We start from the raw sequence: 25,369 nt of genomic DNA, 5'->3' as shown, positions 1-25,369 counted from the left end.
TTTCTTATTTATAAGTTACATTTTAAATTACAAAACTATCTTGACACAGATTGATAAGAACTACTGACAGTTTTTTCCCTATTAAGTTTAAATGCAACAGTCCAAGATTCTAATGTATATAAACCACATTTTATATCCATCAAAATTTCATCAATAGTGTTACAAAATGGGATATAAATAGGAACATTGTCAATGTAAATAAACAGATGGAACCCAAGAGAAACCTTTTTCCCAAAGGAGCCATGATAATGTTAGATAAAATTGGTGAGCTTTATGGCAGTCTTCAGTCAGGTTTCCACTCAGATGACTATGAGCCAGACATCTTTACCCTATAAGATCTGCTACCTAAGAAACCCTGAAACCATCTATAAGCATTATCTGCTATACTAACAAAATCAAGAAGCTGTAATTATGAACTGTGGTCTACTATATCAAAAGCACTTGAGATATCAAACTGTAAAATGATCACTTTCTTACCCAAACTTACTTCTTTCCTCAACTCCGAAACCAGTGTTGCCATAGCAGCCTCGCTACTATGTTTTGGCCTGAAACCAGATTGAAGAATATTATGAATATCAAGAAAATCCATTAATTGATGAGTAACTAAGCCTTCTATTACCTTATTCAAAAGGGGAATGGGGGTCACTGGATGATAGTTTGACACCTCGCTTCGCTTTAATCCTTTCTTGCCTGGATACAGACCATGCTGTAATGTAGAATTCAAATAATGTGTGAAACTTTGAATAAATTCCTCTGGCGCAGCTTTCAATAGGCAACTAGGACAAATATCAAGCAAACAAGAGGAAGAAGATGTGATTTAACCTCTTGAAATGATGAAGGTAAAAAATGTCAACCAAACCCTGTCCCCAGTAATTAAAGGGTTAGCCATGTAATCAAATATATCACAAAGACAAGAAGTGGGTAAAGATTGTCTAATATTCATAATCTTGTTCCTAAAATATGCTAATCAGCCATGGAAAGGGCTTCATTTACAGTTAACTCCTGTGTATTAAACAATTTGTGAGCTAGCCCAAATAACCTGTTTGTGTCTAGAGAAACTTGACCTATAGAAGAATCATAATATTTGGTGTTGGCATGTTTGATCTTATTCATATACTCCCAAACAGGTCTCCTCCACATCTCCTTTTTAGTCGCTGTGTGGTTCTTAAACCATTTCCTTTCTGATTTTCTATAAGGTCTTTTTGCCTGGAAGATTACCTGGTTGAAACCCATGGAGATTTTGTAATTGTCATTTCTTTATTACTGTAGGAGCAATTTCATATAAGACCTGCCTACTTATCAAATCCCAGTTCTCCAAACGTAGACTAGACCTTTCATAAACACATGCTGCCTAAAACCCCAAATCCTGTAATCAACTCTTTTCAGGTGTTGACTGTAAGGGGGCCACAAGTCCAGCGAAATGAAATCTGGAGTCATTCTCTGCAGCTGCTGAATGGTTTATTGATTGTGATAAGCAGGTGCACTGTCTTGCTGAAACATACAAATGTTGTCAGAAATACACTGAATGACTGGTAGAAGTTCTGTGGTTAGTAAACCTTCATGATAATACTCACCATTAATCTTTGAACCTGGGTTAACAAAGAAATGCTCTGGTGCATTCCATTTTGGACACTCCAAATTTTAGTTACATTTGTACCCCGCGCTTTCCCACTCATGGCAGGCTCAATGCGGCTTACATGGGGCAAAGGAGGGTTAATTGACTTGCCCAGAGTCACAAGGAGCTGCCTGTGCCTGAAGTGGGAATCGAACTCAGTTCCTCAGTTCCCCAGGACCAAAGTCCACCACCCTAACCACTAGGCCACTCCTCCACTCCAGTGGAGACCATGACTGATTTGCTAAATATCGTGCGAATATACTGTGATTGGAAGCAATATTATGTTGCTTCACTTCCATCTGTGCGTAGTGTTAGACATTATGGGTGGTGTTAGGTGGTTAAGCCATGAAAACTTTCTCATCTGTAAACCAAATGAAATTGACAGCATTCTAGGGGAACTTGCGAAGAAGTTGCTTGAACAGTGTCATACAAGCATTGTGGTTGTTCTTGGTTAGCTGTTGTGCTTTTCTCTGCTTAAGACAATGTAGGTCAGGATCACTATGGGTGATTCAGATCACTGTTGACTGAGAATGCTGGTTGCTAGACTGATTTGCCGAATGGACTTATAGGTGCATCTTGACTCAACACATATTCTTCAGTGCAATCGGATTGGGCCCTTCCGCTACTTTACTTGCAATCAGTTGAGCCTGTTTCTCACAATTTCTTCAAAACATATTTTGTGCTTACATTCTTCTATCTTTTTTCTGGAAACTCTTGCAGCAGTCTGTGAGAACCATGACCTTTTTCCAGGTACAAATTTTTAATAAGGAACAGATTCTCATGGCTAAAAGCTTTGATAACTATTTTTGTTTAAAACAAAATAGCATCTACGCGTATCAGGACGATATATACTAGGCGGTAGTGATGGTAGTGTAGGTGTATTGCAAATTTATTCAGGATGATATATTCCAAATTTATTGAAATTGGTCGTTTTGACAGAGTTCTGCAGAAAACGAGCTTTGTATATAGCTTTTTTTTTCTTCTTTTTTAAAGTGTATATAATTGAGAAATAAACTTATGACTTGAGAGGAAAAGCTTCCAAATTCCAGTTGATTTGTTCACTCTATTTTAACTTTGAATAAGTAAACCTGCATTGCTTTACTTAGTAGTGTTCAGATGGGTTTTACGTTATGCATATAAGTACATAAGTATTGCCATACTGGGACAGACCAAAGGTCTATCAAGCCCAGCACCCTGTTTCCAATAGTGGCCAATCCAGGTCACAAATACCTAGCAAGATCCCCAAAAAATACAAAACATTTTATGCTGCTTATCCCAGAAATAGTGGATTTTCACCAAATCCAATTTAATAACGGTCTATGGACTTTTCCTTTAGGAAGCCATCCAAACCTTGTTTAAACTCTGCTAAGCTAACCACCTTTACCACATTCTCTGGCAACGAATTCCAGAGTTTAATTGCACTTTGAGTGAAGAAACATGTTCTCCCCCCTAGTCCTAATATTTTTGGAAAGCATAAATAGACGCTTCACGTCTACCCACTCCACTCATTATTTTATAGACCTTTATCATATCTCCCCTCAGCTGCCTTTTCTCTAGGCTGAAGAGCCTCAGCCACTTTAGCCTTTCCTCATAGGGAAGTTGTCCCATCCCCTTTATCATTTTTGTCGCCCTTCTCTTCACCTTTTCTAATTCCACTATATCTTTTTTGAGATGCGGCAAGCAGAATTGAACACAATATTCGAGGTGCGGTCTCACCATGGACCGATACAAAGGCATTATAACATCCTCATTTTTGTTTTCAATTCCTTTTTGCTGCTCTTTTTCTTAGCTACAGCTAGGAATTTGGTTGGAGTAGGAGTGAGGAAGGAGGGGAAGAGTATATACACTGGTGTAATATACACAGACTTTTGTATCGTTTATTGCTCTTTGACACTATATTTTTAAATATTTTGGAATGATAGTCTTTGGTCTGGAGGTTTATGATTATGATCAATAAAAACACATTAACACACACAACTATAACATCTCATGTTAGTATTTGGCTCACCGCTGTTAAGACTGACAGAGCAGTGGTGATTGAGCATCATATCAGTGCTAGCAATAAAATGTATAAGTCACACAAGTACTTTTATATTTTGATTTTCTTGCAGAGTGATATCTATGGTGTTCATGTCTTTCAGGTATTGGTGGAGATCCATTCAACGGAACAAATTTTATTGATTGTCTTGACGTGTTTCTGAAAGATCCTAAAACTGAAGGCATCATACTGATTGGTGAGATTGGTGGTAGTGCTGAAGAAAATGCAGCTGATTTCCTGAAGGATCATAATTCTGTAAGTGTGTATTCCAAAATGTTTGGCATTTACAATGTACAAGAAGGGCTGCTTTTATATATGGGTGAAGGGGGAAGATACCCCAGGCCTTACATAACAGGAAGCGCATAGGTAAAAGTAGAGTGCAAGGCACACTGCCCTTACCAGTAATAAGCAGCAACTGCAACTTCCCTCTCTGAGGAATTTAAGAGGATCTCTAATCAGAAAAGGAATGGTATAAAAAAAACCAAACCTTAAATGGCTGCATGTGTGATGTGTCAAGTGGTGCTTAGATGGCAACTCTGTCTGTGAAGAACTAAGGCTGGTGCTAGGCAGACTTGTACAGTCTGTGTCCCGATTATGACAGTCTGGTTTAGGATGGGCTGGAGAGGGCTTTGACAGAAACTCCAGTAATTGAAATGTGAGAACAGTGCCAGGCAGATTTTCACAGTCTCTGTTCCACAAATGACAAGATGGTTTCGGGTAGCCTGGAGTAGGCTTGAACAGCAACTCCAGTAGTTGTAACCTAAGGACAGTGCTGGGCAGACTTCTCCAGTATATGTCCCAGAAATGCCAAAGAATGACATTGATCAAGTATTTTATATCACATTCATTGTTGGTTTAATCATGAATTGATGAGTGTGACTGTTGGGCAGACTGGATGGACCATTCTGTTATTTATCTGCCATCATGTACTATGTTACATTCTTTATTGGAAATCTATCACAAAGTAAACTGTGGTTAAGTACTGATAGTCCTTCACTCCATTTTCAAAATTGGCATGCTAATTGTTTTTTGTCAGTACTTGCATCCCATAATGGCAAGAATTTGCAATATAGCGCTGTTGTAAAATGTCAGTACATTCACCACCGCCCAGCCGAGAGGATTGGGCAGACAGAACTGCAGACTGCATCAGGACGTAGCCCTCCCTCAATTTAATCCATAGAGCTGCTTCAGAATCAGAGGTGCTTAACAAAAAAGAATTCATATTCAAATCATTCACACTGACAATATAATGAAAATGTATCAAAAGCTTGCTTATGTTGCAGCTAATTAATTTTATGTCTTACCTATCTTGAAAACCCATTCATGAATTAATGTGGCTTAATTTACCAGGCACACCATGACCACATGGGCCTTCTCTTTAATAGATGGAAATAAATATGTACCATGTACTTGAGTAGATAAAACTCGGCGTTGTTGACATACCAGGCAAGCAATCAGAAACGGCACACTGATGCCTAAGTTGTGCAGAGGTACTGACCAAATGGATTTGAAACAAAAAGCAGCCAATTGCACATTCTTATGATTGTTTGACTGTATTTTAAATTCATTGGGGGGTGATGGTCAATACATCACTAATTTTGGTGAGAGGAAATACTATAAGTAAGATCCAAGCAACAATTTATGATTAAACATTTGTTACTGCTATTGAAGGTATGGACCATGTGTTGCCTTTTAATGTAAGCCGTATTTATGAATAGGTTTTCATTTCTGATATTTTCATTACGCTGTCGGTGTGAATGATGAATTTAAATGTTACAACTTTTTTGTAGCAAATATGATTTCTAAAATGAGACCTGTCTTAATTTATAATTGTTTGGAACAGGATCAGCTGCCTTATATTGGAATTCTCTGTGATGTAGCCCCTGATGGGCAAAAATAGCTATGTCAGAGGTCCTTGTTACTGTGGACAGCTTCAGTTCAATTTATTTGTCACAAATTGAAGCAGTTGCTTTTGTTTTCATTCTTATGTTGGATGCAACAGATACAAATATATTATAAATATTCAGAAAAACCTCTTTAACGTGTGCTAAGTGCAGTGGTTAGACTTTTGTTGGCATGTAGAGCGTGGTTTGGCCTGAGCAGTTTTCCACTTCTTATATGAGCACATTTTTTTTCCTCTCCATAAGAGTCAAAATAGAAAATTAGCAATTGAATTAAACTATAAAAGCCAAAGCATCTTTATTTGGAATGTTTTCATTTGTTGATGCCAGGAATAATTGTATTGCTTTGTATGTTTTAGTTTTGTTCTCCCCTGTTTCTTTGTTCAGTATTAAAGGTAGACAATTTTTAAAATGTTCTTTCTCTACAGGGACCAGGTGCGAAACCAGTAGTTTCTTTCATTGCTGGTTTGACTGCTCCACCAGGCAGAAGAATGGGTCATGCTGGGGCAATCATTGCTGGGGGGAAAGGAGGAGCTAAAGAGAAAATTGCTGCCCTTCAGAGTGCAGGTGTTATTGTTAGTATGTCTCCTGCTCAGCTGGGTAGCACAATGCACAAGGTAAATTATGCAGATGTCTTGAGTGCTTTCATACTGTGACACATAGCATGGAGCCAGAAAACTTGACATTCTAAAACTGCTCCTGATTGTTTAACTGTAGGTCATCTGGTATGCTTTATCTGTATGAACTATTCTAATGTATTTATAATTGTATCTTGGGCATGAAATAGCTTTCTGAGCAAGGATAGTTATAAAAAGGTCTCTGTTCTTTATTTCTTTTTCATGCTCTTTAAAATAGCTGCACCTTGTGAGTTCTCCTTTTCAAAGTCATCAAGAAATTAAATCTAAAATTAGCTGACCAACTAAGAGCCCTTTTACTAAGGCACATAAAGCTGTTAATGCACAAATTAGCACACATTTAACTGCTACCACGCAAGCTCACCAACTGTTAGCGCAGTGTCTAGCTGGTTAGAGTGTGCCAAATTGCATATTATCGGCAAGTTAAGAGGCAAAGTCTTTGTGGAGAATGAGCAAGGATTTTGTATTACAGTTAGATGTATGTTTACTAAGGCGCATTAGTGTTTTTAACACGCCTTTAAAGTTAAGGCACATTAAACGCTAACGTGCCAATATATTCCTATAGGTGCGTTAGTGTTAGACGTGCATTAGCGTTTAATGCTTGTTAAAAACGCTAACTTGCCTATAGCGCGCCTTTGTAAACACAGGTGTTAGTGCATAGTACTTACTGCACACAGTCACTTTTGCTGTTAGCATGAGTTTATTTAGAACCTCCTTGCTACGTTCAACCAAGTTTAGGCACACTAATGAAGTTTTCAGTGCAGTAGTTGCAGAGAGCATGCTGGGCACGCCCTCATCCATTACTGCACAGCCTTTGCAGTTAGTATATATAAATTGTGGAATAGAGGGTAGGCTCACTTTAAATTGATCCTCAGATCATAAAAATTAGAGGGTCTTTTACAAAAGTGTGCTAATTGTTTGCACTTAGTGCACCTTAGCAACAAAAATTAAAACTTACCACATGGAAAAGGAGAGTTATTGGTAGCATAAGAGCAGAATTGTGGAAAAGTGAGTTATAATTGCAAAATTTAAATTAAATTCCATGAGGAATGGTAGCTGGCAAAAGGTATTGCACAGGTACAGTTGTATACCTGAGAATTCTGCTTTCTAAAAATAAAAAAAAATGTGTGTGTGTGTGTAGGCACTTGTGACCTGGATTGGCCACTGTTGTAAACAGGATGTTGGGCTTGATAGACCTTCGGTCTGTCCCAGTATGGCAATACTTATGTACTTATTTGTGTTTTGCTGCAGAAACCTTGGTTATTTAATATATTTTCTTCCAACTCTGTCATCCTGTGGTAAAGATTCAACCTTCTGAATATTATGGACCTGTCTGTAGCTAAGACACTCATATGTTTTCTTAGGCTTCTGCAGCTAGTGTCATGATTGTTGAAATTATCTGGGTTTTACCGCATCGGTGCCACTTAGACGCAGCAAGACCTGGACAACTGCAACGATTAAGACAGGCTCCTTGACTCATCTGAAAAGAGAGTGACATTTACTAAGGTCAATAGTCATAATTTGATTACTTAGGCTTGCATAACAATCCACAAAAAAAAAAAAAGAAAAGCAAGTGCCTGCAGTTGAACCTTTTCATTGGGTAAATGGAATCAGAAGGGTTTAGAATGAATCTGAACAAATTTCTGTGTTTAAGAAAATAATTTGTCTTCTACTGTAGAAGGCATGTAGAAAAGAAGTGTCCCTTTCTATGGTTGATCTTTTTCCTACTGTACTTAAAAAAAAAAAAAAAAAAATTTAAATATTGGCATATACATGGATTTCATCCATGTTCCTATTCAGATAATTTCATAAAGTATTAATTTTGTGATTACAGCCTATAGAAGCTACAGAGGAACACTGGGAGGAAGGCATTTTGATCCCTAGCATGTTCTAGATTTTGTTTGTAGAGTTCTTTTTAGAATCCTTTGTGGTTGAGTGGTTTCATTTTTATTAAACCACTTCAGATATTTTTAATCCTTATAAATAAAAAGTGTATTTAACTGAATTAATTTTTAGAGTATAATTTAGTTCAGTCAAAGGACCTGTGGTTCCATTGTCTGGAGCTGAGCATTATGTGGCAGGAATTATGTAGGCTTTCCTGTAAGCCTTTGTCCATGTCAGCTTCATGAGGACTTCAGTTAACGTATTGTTGAACCTGTGGTTCATCAGAAGACAGTGACTGCTAAATAAGACTCCCTCCTTCCCCTGCCAAATGTCTGTTTTTGTATTAGAACACCTAAAATTATTTCCTTCCTGAAATATGGTGGCAATATCTGCATTATGTTATGAAAGGCATATTTGATCACAAGCAGGAATGGGTTGCTGTTCATTGTCATCTCCTCTTCCAGCATTAAACAGGCTACAAATAATTTTTTCTTTTTACTTAATGTGTCTTATAGCCTGAATCAATTCAACTCAAGCTACCTTTCACTAACATTTTGAAAGATATGTTAGTCGGTACTAATTTCAACTCAGGATCTTGAAAAGAGAATAGCATTTATTTTATTTATTCTTTAGATGTACATTCACCTATCCAGATGGACTTGAGGGGTCCCACAAATGTAACGTAAATCAAGGAAATAAAAACAATACAGTATCTTAAAACAGCAAACTTGTAAAACATGATTTATGACTTAGGTTTGTCTCTAAGTTAACCATTTTTGATTCAGAGATATATGGCAGCAAAAATCAGCAGTTGTGAGAGAACCTAACTTGGGAATAATGTTTTTGAAACACTTCATTTGTGTTACTTGAAACATTGGAGCAGTTTCCTGTGATCTGATCTTTTCTAGTCTTGCTATTTATAGTCTGCTCTAATCTCATCTGTAGATTCCTTAGCTTCGGCAGCAGATGAATCCAGAGACTTGTGGGCTGTGAGCATGTACCACCAGATGGAGATCTGAATTGTCTTATAGGATGGGATGCTCCTTGGTCAATCAGTATTCAGTATCTCCAGCAGGTGGATGGATAGTCTCTTGCGCGCTCCTTGTCTCATCCGTTAGCAGTTCCTGTTCTGGGTCTCTCAGTTCAGTAGAGCCATGGGATGCGCAGCTGAGCAGTGCTATCTTTAGGGGGTACACTTGGTGATACCAGGTCCATCCCCCACCCTTCTGCCATTCTCCTTCCTCCATGCTGTGGATCTTTTGGCTTCTTTAAAATAATTTTTTTTTTAAAGCCAGGTCTTGGGGCATTCTCCTTTCAGTCCACAACTTGCTTCAGGAGTGATACCGATGCCCCTAGTATCAGGGCTGTTGGAAGAGAGGGTAACTGTGAGTCTCCAAATGCAGTGGGACACAGGCAGGACTTATGACGGCAATGGACAAGATTTTGACTGGCTCCACCAGAGCATAGCCGCTGTCCATATCGGACAACTTGCCGATGGTGGGGGGGGGGGGGGGGGGGGGGCTGGTTGGATGTGGCGTGCAGCGGTGGCTCATTCTGTGACTGGTGGTGCAGGCTTGCAGTGGAGTCGCAAGACAGCACTGGTAAAGGCCTCGCTCATTTCCTTCATGAGGGAAGCACGGGGTGGTTTTCCTCATGATGGTAGCATGGCTTCGGCAGCCATATTGGTAGCGTGCAAGCAAGCTGAGGCTGGCAAGATTGATTCTCACCTGTTTCTATTTTTGTCACTTCTTTCCTTCGTGCAGCTGATCCAGGGGTTCCCCCGGGGGGGGGGGGGGGGTCATCTGCTATATTTTCCCCCGTGTTTATTTTGCTCCAAGGTTCTGCTTCTGTTGACGAAAAAAAAAGAGAGAGGACGTAGGCAGGGGAACCTGCTGGGTTGCTTCTATCTTCCTGCCTCTTCACCTGGCTCCTGACTCTCATTGGGGACAGGGGCGGTTGGGCTATGCTGAGTGGTCTTTGGCCCACTGTTGCCACCTCATTGCTACAAGGTCCTGTATGGGCAGTTGGTGACTGCACAACTGCAGGAGATCTGGGGGCAGATGAGCTGTTCCCTGGAATGCCCGCTATTCTCACCGTGGTGCAAGTGATTTTCTTTAGGAGAATTTGCCCTGTTTTTTTTTTTCTCTTTGTCCCTGCTCAGGTTTTGTATTGTCTCTCCAGGGTGCATTTCTGCTGGGCCAAGACATCATCTCGGCTCAGCGCCTATGTTGCACCTTTCCCCTCTTTCTGCCATATGCTGGGACAGTTGCATTTACCCAAAGATGGATTTGATGGTGGCAGCAGGCCCCAGCTTACCATGCTGCCTGCGGCGAATTACTGCTTTTACTTATAGTTCCAGGGTTGGTTCTCTGTGTTCCTGGTGTGGGAGCCAGTGTCCGCCAACAGGGCCGTGTACCAGGGGTGTTAAGTCATTTGTTCTATTTTGTGTTCTATCCTTTTGTGCCCCTTTGGGAGAGCTTAAAGTCCCCTCACTTTTTTTTGTCAGGGGCGGTTGCTAAAAAAAAACAAGAGAGAAGACTTGCATGTGGGTTTAATTGCCTCCGTAAATACAATAAAGCTCCATGACAGTTTTCCCTCACTTCCTTTACAGTTTCCTTTGTTCCCCAAGCTCTATTTTTTTGGCAGTAAGGGCATCCTCCTACTGAGTACGGGATTGGGGCTATTGTCTTCCTGTTTCTGTGTGGGATTTTCATCTTGAGTTTTGTTTTAGGGGGCTAGTGCACTGATTTCAGGTCTCCCCTGGACTTCATAGTACTTCTGAGACCTCACTGTTGGAAATGTCTCCAGATGCAATGTTTGCAGTATTTTGAGAAGCATAATAGTCTCTTCTGGAAGGTACCTGGCATTCAAGGTCACAGGTTCCAGGCTGGTTTGTACATGATATTTGAAGCTGTGGATCTTGGCTCTCTTTCATAGTCCTTGTCTTGACAGGCTGTTCCTTGCATGGCTGGGGGCAGCTGTCAGTACGCTACTGTGCATTAGGTTAGCAGTGTTAGTTTTCCACCACAACTCTGCTCTCTGGTGTTGCACATTGACAAGTGCACACCTCTTGCACACCAACCCCAGTCAGCAGCTCCACTATTTATTTGTAGATCATAGTGTCAGTACAAGCTTCTGTTGTACTTTTTATTGTTTTTGATGGCTAGCAGTCTTCTTTCAGAGCTACTTCAGTGTAGAGGCATAGTTTATTGGTTAAAGCCTCCAGTTGAGAATGGGCACAGAGGTCCAGAGGTGGCTGGTTCAAGTCCCACTGCAGCTTACCATGAATCGTGCACAGTGGTATCACCAGCTATTTTCGGCTACACCTTCTAGTTTTGGATCTCAGCCCCACTATGTAGCTCCAATGCGCAGCCATTCCAGCCTGTTCTTAGAGCACAGTCACATCAACCGATTCTTGATACGCTCCTCAAGTAGGTAGCTCTGGCCTACACATTGGATAGTTGCTATGGCTTCCAAGTAGTCACATGTACCAAGCTACCTTTTAGAGGTAATCCTTTGTTTGGTGAAGATCTAGAGTAGTTGGTTAAGACCTAGGAAACCCTGAGTCTCGGAGCTGGCCAGAGGACAAGCCTAAGTCTCATCTTCAGTTTCGTGAGGCCAAGGGCTACAGGCCAAGCAACTTTTCAGGGTTCCACTTCATCAAGTCAAGCCTTCTTTCATATTGTCAGGACGACCTCGGCTTTGAACTCTAGGTCTGCCAGTGCCTCCTGCACCTTCCAGTGATGGGGTCTCAGTACCCTCCTTGGGTTTTATACTAGCAGGACACTTCTCCACGCTCTATGGGGAGTGGACCAAGCTTGCCTCAGCCTGATGTTTCTTGGTGATCCTAAGCAGGGTTACGAACAGGGGTTTCCCATTTCATTTCAGGTTTTGACGTGCACTTCCATGCATGCTTCTAGCGCCATCCCTGGCCGCCTTGAAATCCGGGCTAAAGGCCTACCTGTTTGATGCTGCTTTTGACTCCTAACTTGTCACTTGCTCGTAACCTTTATCTTATCTTCCTCTCTTCAATAGTCCCTTTCCCTATGTGTCCTTCTGTCTGTCCTACCCTTATCCTTATTGGTCCAGTCTGTCCTGATTTAGATTGTAAGCTCTTTTGAGCAGGGACTGTCTTTTCTTCATGTTCAATTGTGAAGTGCTGCATACGACTGGTAGCGCTACAGAAATGATTTATAGTAGTAGTAGTACTGTCGAGCAGTTCAAGCTACCTTGTAAATGCTTCTGCATTTAGGCACAGTGCATTGTTCCCCATTGTGATTGGAGAACAGGAAGTTATTCCATTTCCTTCGCAGTTCCAAAGAAGAGGGATTTCTCCCTCCTAGGTTTGGACTTCAAAAGAATCTGTAGAGTGTGGGTGGTTCAACATTTTGAAATGGGTACATTACAATCTGTAAGGGTTTCTATCCAGCAGGGAGAGTGTTTTACCTTCCTGGATCACCAGGAAGCATACTTTCATTTGTCTCCCCACACTAGATTTCTGGGGTTTGCTATCCTTGGAGAAGTTGATCCATTTATGACCATGCCATTCAGCCTTTCCCAATCACCACAGAAATTTTTTTAAGGTCATGGTAATAGTGGCAGCCTTCCTTTGCACAGATGGATGGCAGGTTCATCCGTACCTTGACGATTGGCAGATGTGCAACTCTTCCTGCCAAGAGAGTCTTTAGATTTCCTTCAAGATTAGTCCTTGGGATTGGTATTCAATTTCCCCAAGAGTCAGTGGTTTCCAACACAAATTGCATCAATCCCACTATTTGTAAAGTTAATGGAGAGCATGGTGAATAAACAACTCAGTGAGTATCTGGATAGATTCTCCATATTACATGAATCGCAGGGGATTTCGTACACTTCCACAGCACTTAAACTGTGTTCGTCACACTTCTGTCAAACTTCAAGCAAGAAATAGCATTAGGGAAAAGCATTCTTCTACTACAATTTGACTTGTCAAGTGCTTTTGACATGGTGGACCACACCATCCTGTTAAGACTCCTCGACTACTTGGGAGCCGGAGGAAATGTTCTAGCATGGCTGAAAGGTTTCTTAACCACCAGAACCTACCAAGTAAAGTCCAATTCAAGTTTATCCCCTCCATGACAACCAGTCTGTGGTGTGCCTCAAGGCTCGCCACTTTCCCCTATTCTCTTCAACGTAATGCTGATTCCCCTGGCCTCAGCCCTTTCAAAGCTTGGTCCTCACCCATTTATCTATGCAGATGATGTCACTATTTACATCCCTTTTCGGACAAATTTCACCGAAATAACTAATGAAATCAGCCTTGGGATAAACACCATGCTCACTTGGGCTAACTCCTTCAAATTAAAGCTTAATATAGAAAAACCTCATTGCCTTATTCTTTCCTCTCCCTTTAACAAATTCAGACCCGCTACCTTAAATGCACCAGGCCTTACCCTGCCCATCTCTGAGAGTCTACGAATACTAGAACTTAACACTGTTGGATCATACCACCTCAACCACAAAGAAAATATTCTTCTCTCTCTGGAAACTAAAACGATTAAAGCCTTATTTCCCAAGAGGAGTATTTTGTAATTTAGTCCAGTCACTAGTCTTAAGCCGAATTGATTACTGCTATGGCATATACACAGGGTGCAGAGACTTACTTCTCAAAAAACTACAAACTGCCCAAAACACAGCAGCTTGACTTATCTTCGGAGCATCAAAGTTCAACAATTCCAGACCTCTTTGTGCGAAATTACACTGGCTTCCTGTACAGGAGCGAATAACTTTTAAAATTTGCACCCTAGTCCATAAGATCCTCTACGGAGCAGCTCCAGCATATATGGATGCCCTTTTCAACTTACCACCAAGGAATTTGCTTCAATCTTCTAGTTCATACTTAAACCTCAATTACCCTGCGTGTTCTGGTCTCAAAGTATAAAACCACATATGCTTCCATCGTTTCCTATATCAGCACTCATTTATGGAATACATTACCTAAATCTGTAAAAACGGTGCAAGATCAAGTGACTTTCAGGAAGTCTCTCAAGACCTACTTATTTGGGCAAGCTTACCCTAAAGATCCCGTCCTGCCTCTGTGATTCCTGGACTCCAACTCCTCTAAAGATCTTGTGGACTTAACTACTAACTCTGTACCTTTCCGCCCCTCGTATCACTTTCCATTTATTGTAATTTCCTGTTTGTTAACTAAATGTTGTAAGCCATATTGAGCCTGCCAGTGCTGGAAAATTGTGGGGTATAAATGATGTAAATAAATCTAGGAGTATGTGGGAGTGGCATTTCTTTCTGGTGCTCCTCAACAAAGATTTATGCGCACCCAAGTCAGGATCTACTTTCCCTTCCATGTTCCAAGGTTTGGAAATGTGTTTGGGTTCTGGGCACGATGGCCTCTATCTTGAATGTTCTTCCATGGGCCAGATTCCACTCAGACCTCTTCAATGGTCTCTTCTCAGCTGCTGTTCTCTATCTTGGCTCCTCCAAGACAAACTCAGCCTCAAGTAGTGGTTTCTCTGTAGCTGTCCTCTGACAATTCAGACGTTCTCTTTTCTCTCTGTCTCTCTGCAGAAAGCTGTCTACAGCTCGTTTGCTGCTAGGGTGTGCCTTAGCCAAGTGCAACAGCTTAAGGATTTGTTCAGCCTCCTACTGAATTGCCAGATGTGGAGAAAGGGCTGGCATTTTCAGCGATTCCTGGTATGGCTTGATTTGGGCGTTGGCCAAGCGGATGTCTTTGGTGGTCACAGCCTGACCTTTGCTGTGGTTGTGCCACTAGGTGGCAGGTGCAACTTCAAATAATGGCTGGTTAAGCTCCCTTGGAAAGGCAGGCTGTTGCAAACTAGGTGGAAGTTCTGGGTGCTCAAGCCTCTGTCTTCCTGAGGACAAGCGTAAATGTTCTTTACTGTTGGGTCAGGCTCGCCCTCGTTTTCAGTTACCAGGTACTATTGTCCAGGGTGACTTAATTTTACTCAGAAGGGTTCAGGTGTCAGCCCAAGCAGGGTTCCAGATCTCCAGGGTTTGCCCTGTCAAGATCCTCCGGATTTCTCTTGAGAGGGTGATGGTGCGCACAGTACCATCTTTTCTTACTAAAGTGGTTTCCGCTTTTCATCTCTATCAACATTCGTATCTTCCCACTTGACATTTGCCGTCTACTCCTGCAGTCTTTAGAAGGGCCCATTGGGTTCTGTCTGTCCTATCTTTTGTTCTTCTCTTGCTTGGGACCTCGGAACAGTATGAGGTTTCTGGAGCCACGATTGCTCGCTGGGTCAAGGAGACTATTATGTCTGCATATTTCTAGCAGGTAATCCACTTCCTGCCAGAGTTTGGGCATATTTTACCCAAGCTGTGGTGACTTATTGGGCAAAAGCCTGTCCGTTCTTTTCATAGTAATGTGTAGGGCGGCAACAGTTTCTTTTTGCATACCTTCTACACACACTATCAGTTCAATGTCTCTGCTCAGTTGGCGGTATCTTTTGGAGTATTGGTGCTATCCTCGGGAGCTTCAGGTTCCTACCCTACTTAAGGGGTTGCTTTGCTACATCCTTCCAAGTCTTCATCTGCTGCTGACACTAAGGAGCAAAAATTTTTATCTTAACCTGATAATTTTCTTTCCTTTAGGTAGCAGATGAATGCAGAGGCCCACTCTGTTTTTTTCTGGCAGTTCCTATCAGTTAGTTATCTTCTGTTGGACCGGTTTGCTGTGTTTTTCCAATTTGGATGAACTGTTGTGATTGGTTTACCTGTTGCAGTTCTTGTTTTATCACTTTTCCCTGTGGGAGGGGGGGGAGGAGAAATGTTATAATTCTCTTTACATCTAATTTGTTATGAGCAATACTGACATATAAGCATGAGTGTTCTGTCATATAAGACAGAGCGCTCTATCTCCACCTGATGGTAGATGGTCACAACCCACAAGTCTCTGGATTCATCCGTTGTGCCTAAAGGAAAGAAAATTATCAGGTAAGACAATTTTTTTGTTCTAAGCGGATAACAAACCATAACGTCTGATTAAATATAGAGATTAACAGCAATTGTAAGTTACAATTTAGACTACTGCATCATAACAATTAAAAATAAGTTTTCAAAACTTTTTAAAAGAGAAGTTACGATGACATTTGTCTTAAATCCACAGGGAGCTCATTCCACTGCAGGTTCCCTGGTATGCAAAAGAATCGTCAAATTACAAGTTTAAACAAACAGATTTTACTGAAGGAAAGCCAAGTTTCAGCAAGGATTGGCAGTGAGAATTTATACAGTTCATTGGAAATGAACCTTCTGGACCCATACCATATAAGATTTTATATATTAATGTTACCAATTTAAAATCATTATATAGAATATTGTATGGTATGCATCAACAGTTTAACAATTTGTAAACAAAGAATGGTTCTATATTCATTTCCAGGGAAACAAATTATTTCAATACTCTGTATCAGTTTTGTTCCTCAGTTTTGAGGGGGCAGTTGTCTGAGGTCTTTATTCAATGTGATTCAGGGATTCAAGGCAGAAGCCCTGTATCTTTTTTTACTCTATTTGTATTAGCATGAAATTTGGGTGATTTCTAGGTGTCACATTCAGTATCTTTTGCTGAGTATTATAAATGGAGAATGGAATGTTTTAGTAACATGTGTAATTGTCTTTTTTTTTTTCTTTCTTCCCCTCTAAAGGAATTTGAGAAGAGAAAAATGCTGTAGAAAACCCTTGGGGACTGTCAAAATTGTCACAGAACTCCTGTGTCCATCTTCGTCACATACCTTGTGCTGACTAGTATAATTAATACAAACATCTTTCAGTACCACTTCGAGCCATAAACTATTCTTCCCACCCAGAATCTACTGTGGATTTATTATGGTTGTAATTTTAAGCAAATGAATAAAGCGTACCATTTAATTTGGATTCCAGTATAACTTAGTGATTTGGCTTTTATTATTATGAATCGAACTATACAGGATACATTTGTTTGGCAATTTATATGTGAAATTTGATGTTTTATTTTCTTCATGATTATTTTGGATGATTTATTTGGAGTAAGAGTTCTTTTTTACCGTTTGCATCTCTGCACCTTGTAGTGTAGATTGCTTCATCAACAAGCAAAATTGAATCAGACACACAAGTCAGTGATATCATCTGATGGTGCCAAGATGGAACAGCTTTCCTGGAACTCAGCTAGTGTAAAGTTCCAATGTCTAACATCTCAATTTTATGTTTTGTTGAGTGGCTATAAAACAAAGCTCTCACATATTGTGACAACATTTTTCATTGTGTTTTTTTCTATCATTTAATTTATATTCTTTGTTCAGGGAAAAAATTGTCTACTTTGATAGCTGCAAATGCATAGCACAAGCAGAGTTGGAGAAAAGATTTCAAACTTTGACACCCACGCTGTTGTCGCATCTGGTTGGGGTTATACTGTCAAGAAAGGACAGCAAGCACAGTTAGATGCATATCCCTCCTGTGAGACCAGTACTAGGAAGAGAAAAGATGCATGAAAGATGTTTGGCGCAGAAGTTGGCTGACTGCATCCCTCAACAGGTCCCTCCTTTGCTGATGTCTCCATTGCCTCATACAATGGCTTCAAAGGCCCATTTTGAAGAGGAGACTAGACACTAGTCTTAGAAACGTCTTGATGTACAACATATGCATCTTTAGTACAATGATAAACAATGGAATTCCCAAACCACAGGTTCCAAGGTGATCTGAAAATCTTGGTATTGATGTGAAGCAATGGTGCTGCTGCAAAATGCAGATCAACTGTTCACCATCAACACCAGATAAAAAGCCTTATCAGGATTTTGGCATAGACGTAAATCTACATGTAATATAAAAAATAAAGTAGCAATCCCACTTGCCTATTATATATCTTAAAACAAAATCATAGACGTTGATGGTTTAAAATACCATTTACCTTCAGCCTTACATTCAGTTATAATCACAATGACCTATTAAAAATTAAAGGGGGTATCCTACTTCTAAGCTGCTAGAGTGCTACAAACATATCAGATTCAGTGAACAGTATAATTATTTACCCCAAATTTTTAAGTAATGCCACTTAGGAATCCTTTTACTAAGCTATGTGTGAAAAATTGGCCTTAGAACTCCCTTACGTGGGTCTTTCCTGCATTTTAAGGTCGTTTTTACTGTGGCCATAAAAACCCTGATTTTCTATTTATTTCATTAGTAGCCATGTACTTATGTTGCCATTAGTGCGCAGCCTTTTTTTTTTTTATTTTATTTTTTTTTTAATTACCATGTGAGTACTTACCGTCACCTATTTTGGAGGTGGTAAGGCCTCCTGCATTATCCACACACTAACAGCATGCGGTAATATAGATGCACTAACTAGTTGGCGCAGAAACGCCCACTCTCTGCCTCTGACAAACCCTTTAAAAAAAATTACAAAAAAAATAGTACATGCATATCCCAAAACTAACGTGGAATGCATTAGCACGTCTTGTGTTGGGCTTCTTTTTATCTTATTTCTTCTGCATTAGGCATGTGTTCTATATAATACAGCTTTCATTTCATTTATTTAGTCTTGTATCCCACATTATCCAAATCAAATTAGGTTCAATGTACAAGTCAATGTGATTTCTATTGTAACAGAGAACTGCACTCAACAGGTTTACAGTGTAACATAGAATATACTGATAACAGTGTAGCTGTGTGTCATTATGGGAAAGTGAAATATTCAAAATCTGCCACGTGGGGAAGTGTCATTGTTGATTCAGTTGAGTGAGCAGACTTCGATGGTTTACCCTACGTCTTTGCAGTCAGAGCCCCTCCCTAGTCCCACCCAAATACACCCAGACCACTCTTCCTTGTTTATGGATTTTTTGCCCCTCCCTAGTCCCACCCAAAACACACCCAGACCACTCTCCCTTGCTTTATGGATTTACAGCAGTTTTAGACGTCCATTTTCTGGTTTTATAATATTGGTATTTGGTTATTCATATAATATGGATGTCTAAATGCCAGTTTTCAGATGTCCAAAACAGGAATAGAGCTTCTAAAATAAGCACCATAGTATGTGAAGACAATTGCATGAAATCTGCTCCTTGATTGATAGGAAGGTACTGTCTTTTATTTCATTCCTTGGTTCTGTCATGTTTAGATTACTACAATTCCCTTCTCCATGGCTTTTCTCAGACACACCTTCATAGACTTCAAATTAACTAAATGCTACTGTCAGATTACTCTCTGGAGCAAGGAAATAGGATAGGGTGTCACCAATGTTATCTAAAGAACATTAGCTTCCAGTCATATTCCACATTCTGTTTAAAATCCTTATACTAGCCCCTAGGGCCTTCTATACTGGTCTCCCTCCTTTTCTCTTTAACTCATATTCCATATGTTCCCTCCCAATCTCTTCACTTTTCTCAACATTTGTTGCTTGTTCCCACTCAGAGGAGTAGCCTAGTGGTTAGTGCAGTGGACTTTGATCCTGGGGAAACTGAGTTTGATTCCCTCTGCAGCTGCTTGTGACTGGGCAAGTCAGTTAATCCTCTATTGCCCCTGGAACAAAAACAAGTACCTGAATATATGTAAACCGCTTTGAATGTAGTTACAAAAACCTCACAAAGGTGGTATATTAAGTCCCATTTCCCTTTCCGCATACCTTTATTTTCTTAGATTCTATTCACCACTCTTGTTTTCAAGTTGCAGCAACTGTACTGTGGAATGGGCTACCATTATATATTTACTCCAAGGCTTCCTCTTGTAAATTTAAAACAGCAATAAAAACCTGTTACTATATTCAAGCCTTTTCTTCAGAGTAGTTCAACATAGATATGCCCTTGTTTGTGGTATTGCCCTGTGGTGGCCTTTGTGATTCTCACCATGATGTCTCTTTCCTCAATATAGTGCTAACTTTGCAGCATATTGTAATCCCTAGTCTGTCTTTTATTTTCATTTTATTGCATGCACTTGTAAACTGCTTAAATCTTTTATGCTGTGTTTGTGGTATATCAAAGTTGTTGATGAAATAGGGCATAACAGAGAGAGAACAAGCACAGTACTACACATGCCGTAAGAGTGGAAGTGTAGGGGGGAGAGAGACTGTTCTAATGCTTTAATAGATACCTGGTTCTACTGCAATCGGGAAGACATAGAGACTGAATACTAATAGAATTTTTGTTTTACAAACTGGAACTCTGTGCCTGACTATCTCATGACAGGCTTCACCTGTCACCACATACACTACATATATACATTACAAAGTCCCCAAGAACTGATGGATAGGTTTCAGAAGAAGCGGTGAGATGTTTTGGGTAACACCAGGTACTTATGACCTGGATTGGCCACTGTTGAAAACAGGATACTGGGCAAGATGGACCACTGGTGTGACCCAGTATGGCTATTCTTATGTAAGCTCCCACGTCTGAAGAACATCAGGAAACAGCCTTGATTGTGAAAGATATCACCTCTCCAGTCACAGAAGGCATCTAGCTTGGTGCCAAAGTAGTAGGGAGGAGTGGCCTAGGGGTTAGGGTGGTGGACTTTGGTCCTGGGGAACTGAGGAACTGAGTTCAATTCCCACTTCAGGCACAGGCAGCTCCGTGTGACTCTGGGCAAGTCACTTAACCCTCCATTGCCCCATGTAAACCGCATTGAGCCTGCCATGAGTGGGAAAGAGCGGGGTACAAATGTAACAAAATAAAAATAAGCTCCCCTTTCAGGGCTGGTTGATTAAATGAGACCTGGAGGCAGAGTCTGCCAACCTGTATTGGAGCCACAGCCACCTATTGGTCACCACTACAGCAAACAGTGGGAGAAAATTATTATTTGGATTTAGCTTAAGGTGAATTACATTCAGGTAGACTAGATGGGCAAATATGCACCAGACCAACCACATAACTTCCAGTGATGCAACATCTGCTGCAGGATGGCCCTTGCAAGATAAGTGCCGCAAACCAATGCCTGAACACCAAAAGCTAAAGTGCTAAAGGCTTGTTTGATAAACATCTCCATGTTCCAGTCATTCAAATCCTTTTAAGGACCAAACCACCCTCTACCAGAGTGATAGTCTTATTCATGACCATTGTCACTAAGGCGTTCATTCTGGGGTGGTGCAGAAACTTCTCCAAGTTCTCTCAAGGAGGATTTAGAGCCTATGGAGACCCTCCACAATGAGATCACCATCTGTGGACTCTTCTTGCCCTTCTCTGGAAATATGGAGAGTCAGAGTTCTGGCCACACCTTGCCAAATTAACCCAGCATTTCCTTTCATGTTCACCAACCAGTGGTCCCAAGTGAATGGGTTTTCTCTATGGTATGGGGTAGGTGGGGGCTGATATTCAGACTGTAGGAGGGGAGCTTGGCTAACTTCCTCAGTCAGCGGTCAGCCTGGATCTTCAAGGCCAGGCTATTTCTGGTGACCAGCATTGAATAAACAGTTTATTTGTGGCCAGTTGAAAATTAACTGGCTATCTCTGAATATTATCTTAGATGGTTAAGTTTAAACCAGTAGATTCCAGCTATTTATGTGGCTTCTTACAATAGATGTAACTACTCCCCTAACAAGGCTCATATATGGTTTTAACTTCCACCTTAACCATATATCATATAGAAATCATTCATATGTTTTTTATCGCCTCAGCAGTGCACATGACCAACTTCACTCTTTTATTGGACATTCAACAGCACCCAAATCCTCCCTGGCGATAATATTTTATTAAACTGTTTCTTCATTTACTTATTTAACTGTTCATTTTACTTTTTAATCTCTAAGTTACTTATAAGCAATACTTAACTTGCACTGAACGGTGGATATATTTATGACAAATGGATCCAAGGTCCTTTCTGGAACAATTCCAGCCTTAATCCAATTACCAGTGCTTGCATGTGAGCAATTTGTTCCATAGGCTTTCTTAAGTGCAAACTGAAACATAGTGTGCTGATGAAATATAAATCATTTATGTATCTCATGCACAGTAATGCTAGCATTCCATGAAAGGACTATTTTAGAACTGTTTAATTTTCCTCTTTAAACATTTTTCATTTATTAAAGTTTATACTGTAAAATCACTATTAACACACACACACACACACATTTTATTTGCATAGCTATTCCTTGCTTACTTTATTTATTTTTTGTCTATTAGATTGTAAGCTCTTTGAGCAGGGACTGTCTTTCTTCTATGTTTGTACAGCGCTGCGTATGCCTTGTAGCGCTATAGAAATGCTAAATAGTAGTAGTAGTAGTACTATCCAAATAAATGGTCATTACAGTAGTTGCCATGCATGGATTGTGAACAAAATTTGCATTACAAATATTTAGAAGATACTGTTAGCAGTAATGCATGTATGCCAACAAAATTTCAAAAAATAAATTTTGCAGTATAGATAGCTAACAGAAACAATACCCTACACAGTGAAATAATTCAAACTTGTCCAGGTTTATTGATGTATTCCTGTCTTCTGAGGGTGCTTCCTACATTTTTTCATAAAAGGAAATGGGTATCCTGAACACAAGAATGAGAACAGATGTAATAAAACTAAAATTACACTCTTGTTCTTCTGTCATTCAGCTTTATGCATTTTTATCAGCAGGAAATACTACTGTAACCCCAATTTAGGTTGTGATTTTCTATAAAACAAGTCAGTTGGAGTCCCAAGGTAGTAACATAAAAAGATTTCTAAATTAGCAACTTCAAGTTATTCTGTCAACTCCTAGTCCTAATTTGCTTCCAGGCTGATTGCAAAACACCAAAAGGAGAATGTTACAGGAATCACAACTCCCCCAAAGGCATTTTTGGATGATTTCCCAAAGGACTGCAACAGGAAACCTATTGAGGCAATTTTTAGACAAAAAGGCAATAGGACCAGGAACTTGCAATGGAACTTTGAAAAGCTCTCAGGGTGCCTAGTTCATGTTTCTTTAAAAGTAATACAGCCTAAAATGGAGGTACCCTAAATGAGTGTGGCTAGCTTTCAGTTTATAGTTCCTTATGTAAATAGCCATCTAAAAGGCGTAGAACTAGGCTGAAATAAAACTAACGCCTTTATTTTTTGCTACTCTAGCCACTAATATAAAACCTCTGATGATGCCATTTTAGTCTTTCTAACCTAACAGATGTTGGAAAGGAATTATACCTAAGGTGTCCAGAACATCTGTTTTGAAGCAAAATATATCTCCTCAAATTCAATGGAGCAGGACAAAATTTGGCATTTAGGTGAAAACCAGTTAAAACACACATTAACGTTTAAAATGGGCCAGAGCTGAGCGAGGGTGCAAGAGGAAAAAAATGACCACCTGCATCTCTAGGGGAGAAGCAATTCCATCTTTGCAGCTCAGAAACTGATGCACTGAAATAATTTTCACAGAATAGCTCTTTTCAAACTGTCTCTCCCATCTTCTCTAATATCCAAATGACAAGCACATGTCCTTTTTACTGTACTTTGCACTATGAATGTTCCTTATATTTCCCGTACCTGGATGATCCACAACTACATTCACTGTACTTGAGGAACATCCAGGTATGGGAAATATAAGGAACATTCATATTTTATTGTATATATGAAGTTCGCACACTTGATAATGATCCATATAAGGCTCCGCACATGTGAACACATAATCATCCATATAAGGCCCCGCATGTGTGAAGATGGTCCATGCATGTGATGGATGTCCACATTTTGACCTGCCATATATGGGCCAGGACGTCCACTTGCTGACCCATCCATATATGGGATGGACGTCCATATGTGGAGCTGTTCATGTAACGTGTCCATCATGCATGGACGTCCATATAAGGCGATGCATGTTTTACAACGTTTATTCGCCGAGAAACATGTCTCTGAAAAGTGAACTGAATTTCAGCGAGCAGGAAAACATGCGCCTAATTCACCTTTGCCTGAGGCACAGAAGATGCCTGTTTATGCACCACCACCACCACCTGCCCCCGAGGACCATATCCGTTAGAGCATGGACTCTAATAAGGAACACTCTGGAACAGAATCTGTTTGGGAATGCCCCCCCCCCCCCCAGCACTGGGCATGGGCTATCAGGTCCCCTTCCTATAGCACCAACTGTAATCTGCATTCAAGTGTAATCAGTCATATGTGCAAATGCACATCCATTAATAGAATCAATGTACTAGAAAGGAAAACCATTCCCACATTCCTGAAATACTGCACAGAAACAGTATTCTCTGTCCTCATGTCCACCTGTACCAATCATAGGAGCCAACTTTTCAAAATGATTAGGGGTGCTGAAATTTTTTTTTTTTACATGCAGTGCGTCCTCCCCCCCCCCCCCCCCCCCGTACCTTAATATCCTATCTGCTGCAGTCTTCACCTGGACAGTGGCAGCGCCACTCATAGGCTGCCTGCAACCTGCACCAGGACTTCTTCCCCAAACAGTCCTGCCCCTCAGGCCCCCTGTACTGTGCAAATATAAAGAGATGCAAATTTCAAAAACTGACATATTTCAATTACTATACTATAGGTTAACATATACAAATTAAACAAAAAATGGAAAAGATATAATTTTATTGGACTAAATACATTTTTCAATAGCTTTCAAAGGCCAAAACCTCTTTCCTCAGGTCAGGACAGTGTACTGCTGTTAAGGTATTCTGTTCTGACATGAGAAAGGAGGGTTTGGTCTCCAAACATTAGTCAAAAATGTATTAAAATTAGTCCAATAAAGATATCATCTTACTTCCATTTTCTGTATTTATTAACACAGCTACCACACTACTTTATCCTAAACTAAAAATAAAATTCTGTGGTCTGGCCATTTACTGTTTCTAATTGTGTTGGTCCCAGTCTCTTGTTTCTTCTTTCCTTTTTCTTAACTCTCCCCCCTTTCTATCCAGCGTCTACCCACTCTGTCTCCCTTTTCTTTCCAGCATCTGCCCCTCTCTTCCTCCTTTCCATCCAGCGTCTACCCCCTCTCTCTCCCCTTTCCATCCAGCATCTATTTTCTCCATCCATGTGTAATTTTTCCTCCTCTTTTCCCTTTCCCTCATCTCCGTCAGTATGCATCTCCTTCCTCATTCTTCACTCCCCTCCATCCATATGCATCTCCTTCCTCTCTCTTACCTCTTCTCCATCCATGTCCAGCATTTTTCCTCTCTCTCTGCTCCTCCATCCATGTTCATCTCACTTCCTCTCTTCCCTCCCCTCCATCCATCTTCAGCATTTCTCCTCTCTCCCCTCCATCCATGTGCATCTCCTTCCTCTGTTTCCCTCCCCTCCATCCATATCCAGCATTTCTCCTCTCCCCTTCATCCATGTGCATCTCCTCCTCTGTCTTCCCTCCCCTCCATCCATGTCCAGCATTTCTACTCTCCCCTCCATGTAC

The 25,369-nt window shown here is 40.4% G+C and overlaps 1 protein-coding gene across 1 annotated transcript in view; it reads left to right on the top strand.

Annotated features, from left to right (window-relative positions):
- SUCLG1 (succinate-CoA ligase alpha subunit) overlaps positions 1 to 16,964 on the top strand; it is a 74,460-nt gene extending 57,496 nt beyond the window's left edge. The window contains exons 7-9 of the mRNA XM_030191025.1: positions 3,757 to 3,908; positions 5,983 to 6,171; positions 16,731 to 16,964. Coding sequence (XP_030046885.1) covers positions 3,757 to 3,908; positions 5,983 to 6,171; positions 16,731 to 16,757 — 368 coding nt within the window. The 3' untranslated portion in view covers positions 16,758 to 16,964. The remainder of the gene's footprint in view (positions 1 to 3,756; positions 3,909 to 5,982; positions 6,172 to 16,730) is intronic.
- Positions 16,965 to 25,369: the final 8,405 nt, after the last annotated feature.

The sequence above is a fragment of the Microcaecilia unicolor genome, chromosome 2 (assembly GCF_901765095.1).
Source record: "Microcaecilia unicolor chromosome 2, aMicUni1.1, whole genome shotgun sequence".
Classification (NCBI taxonomy): Eukaryota; Metazoa; Chordata; class Amphibia; order Gymnophiona; family Siphonopidae; genus Microcaecilia; species Microcaecilia unicolor.
This window is presented reverse-complemented; position numbering and strand designations above follow the sequence as displayed.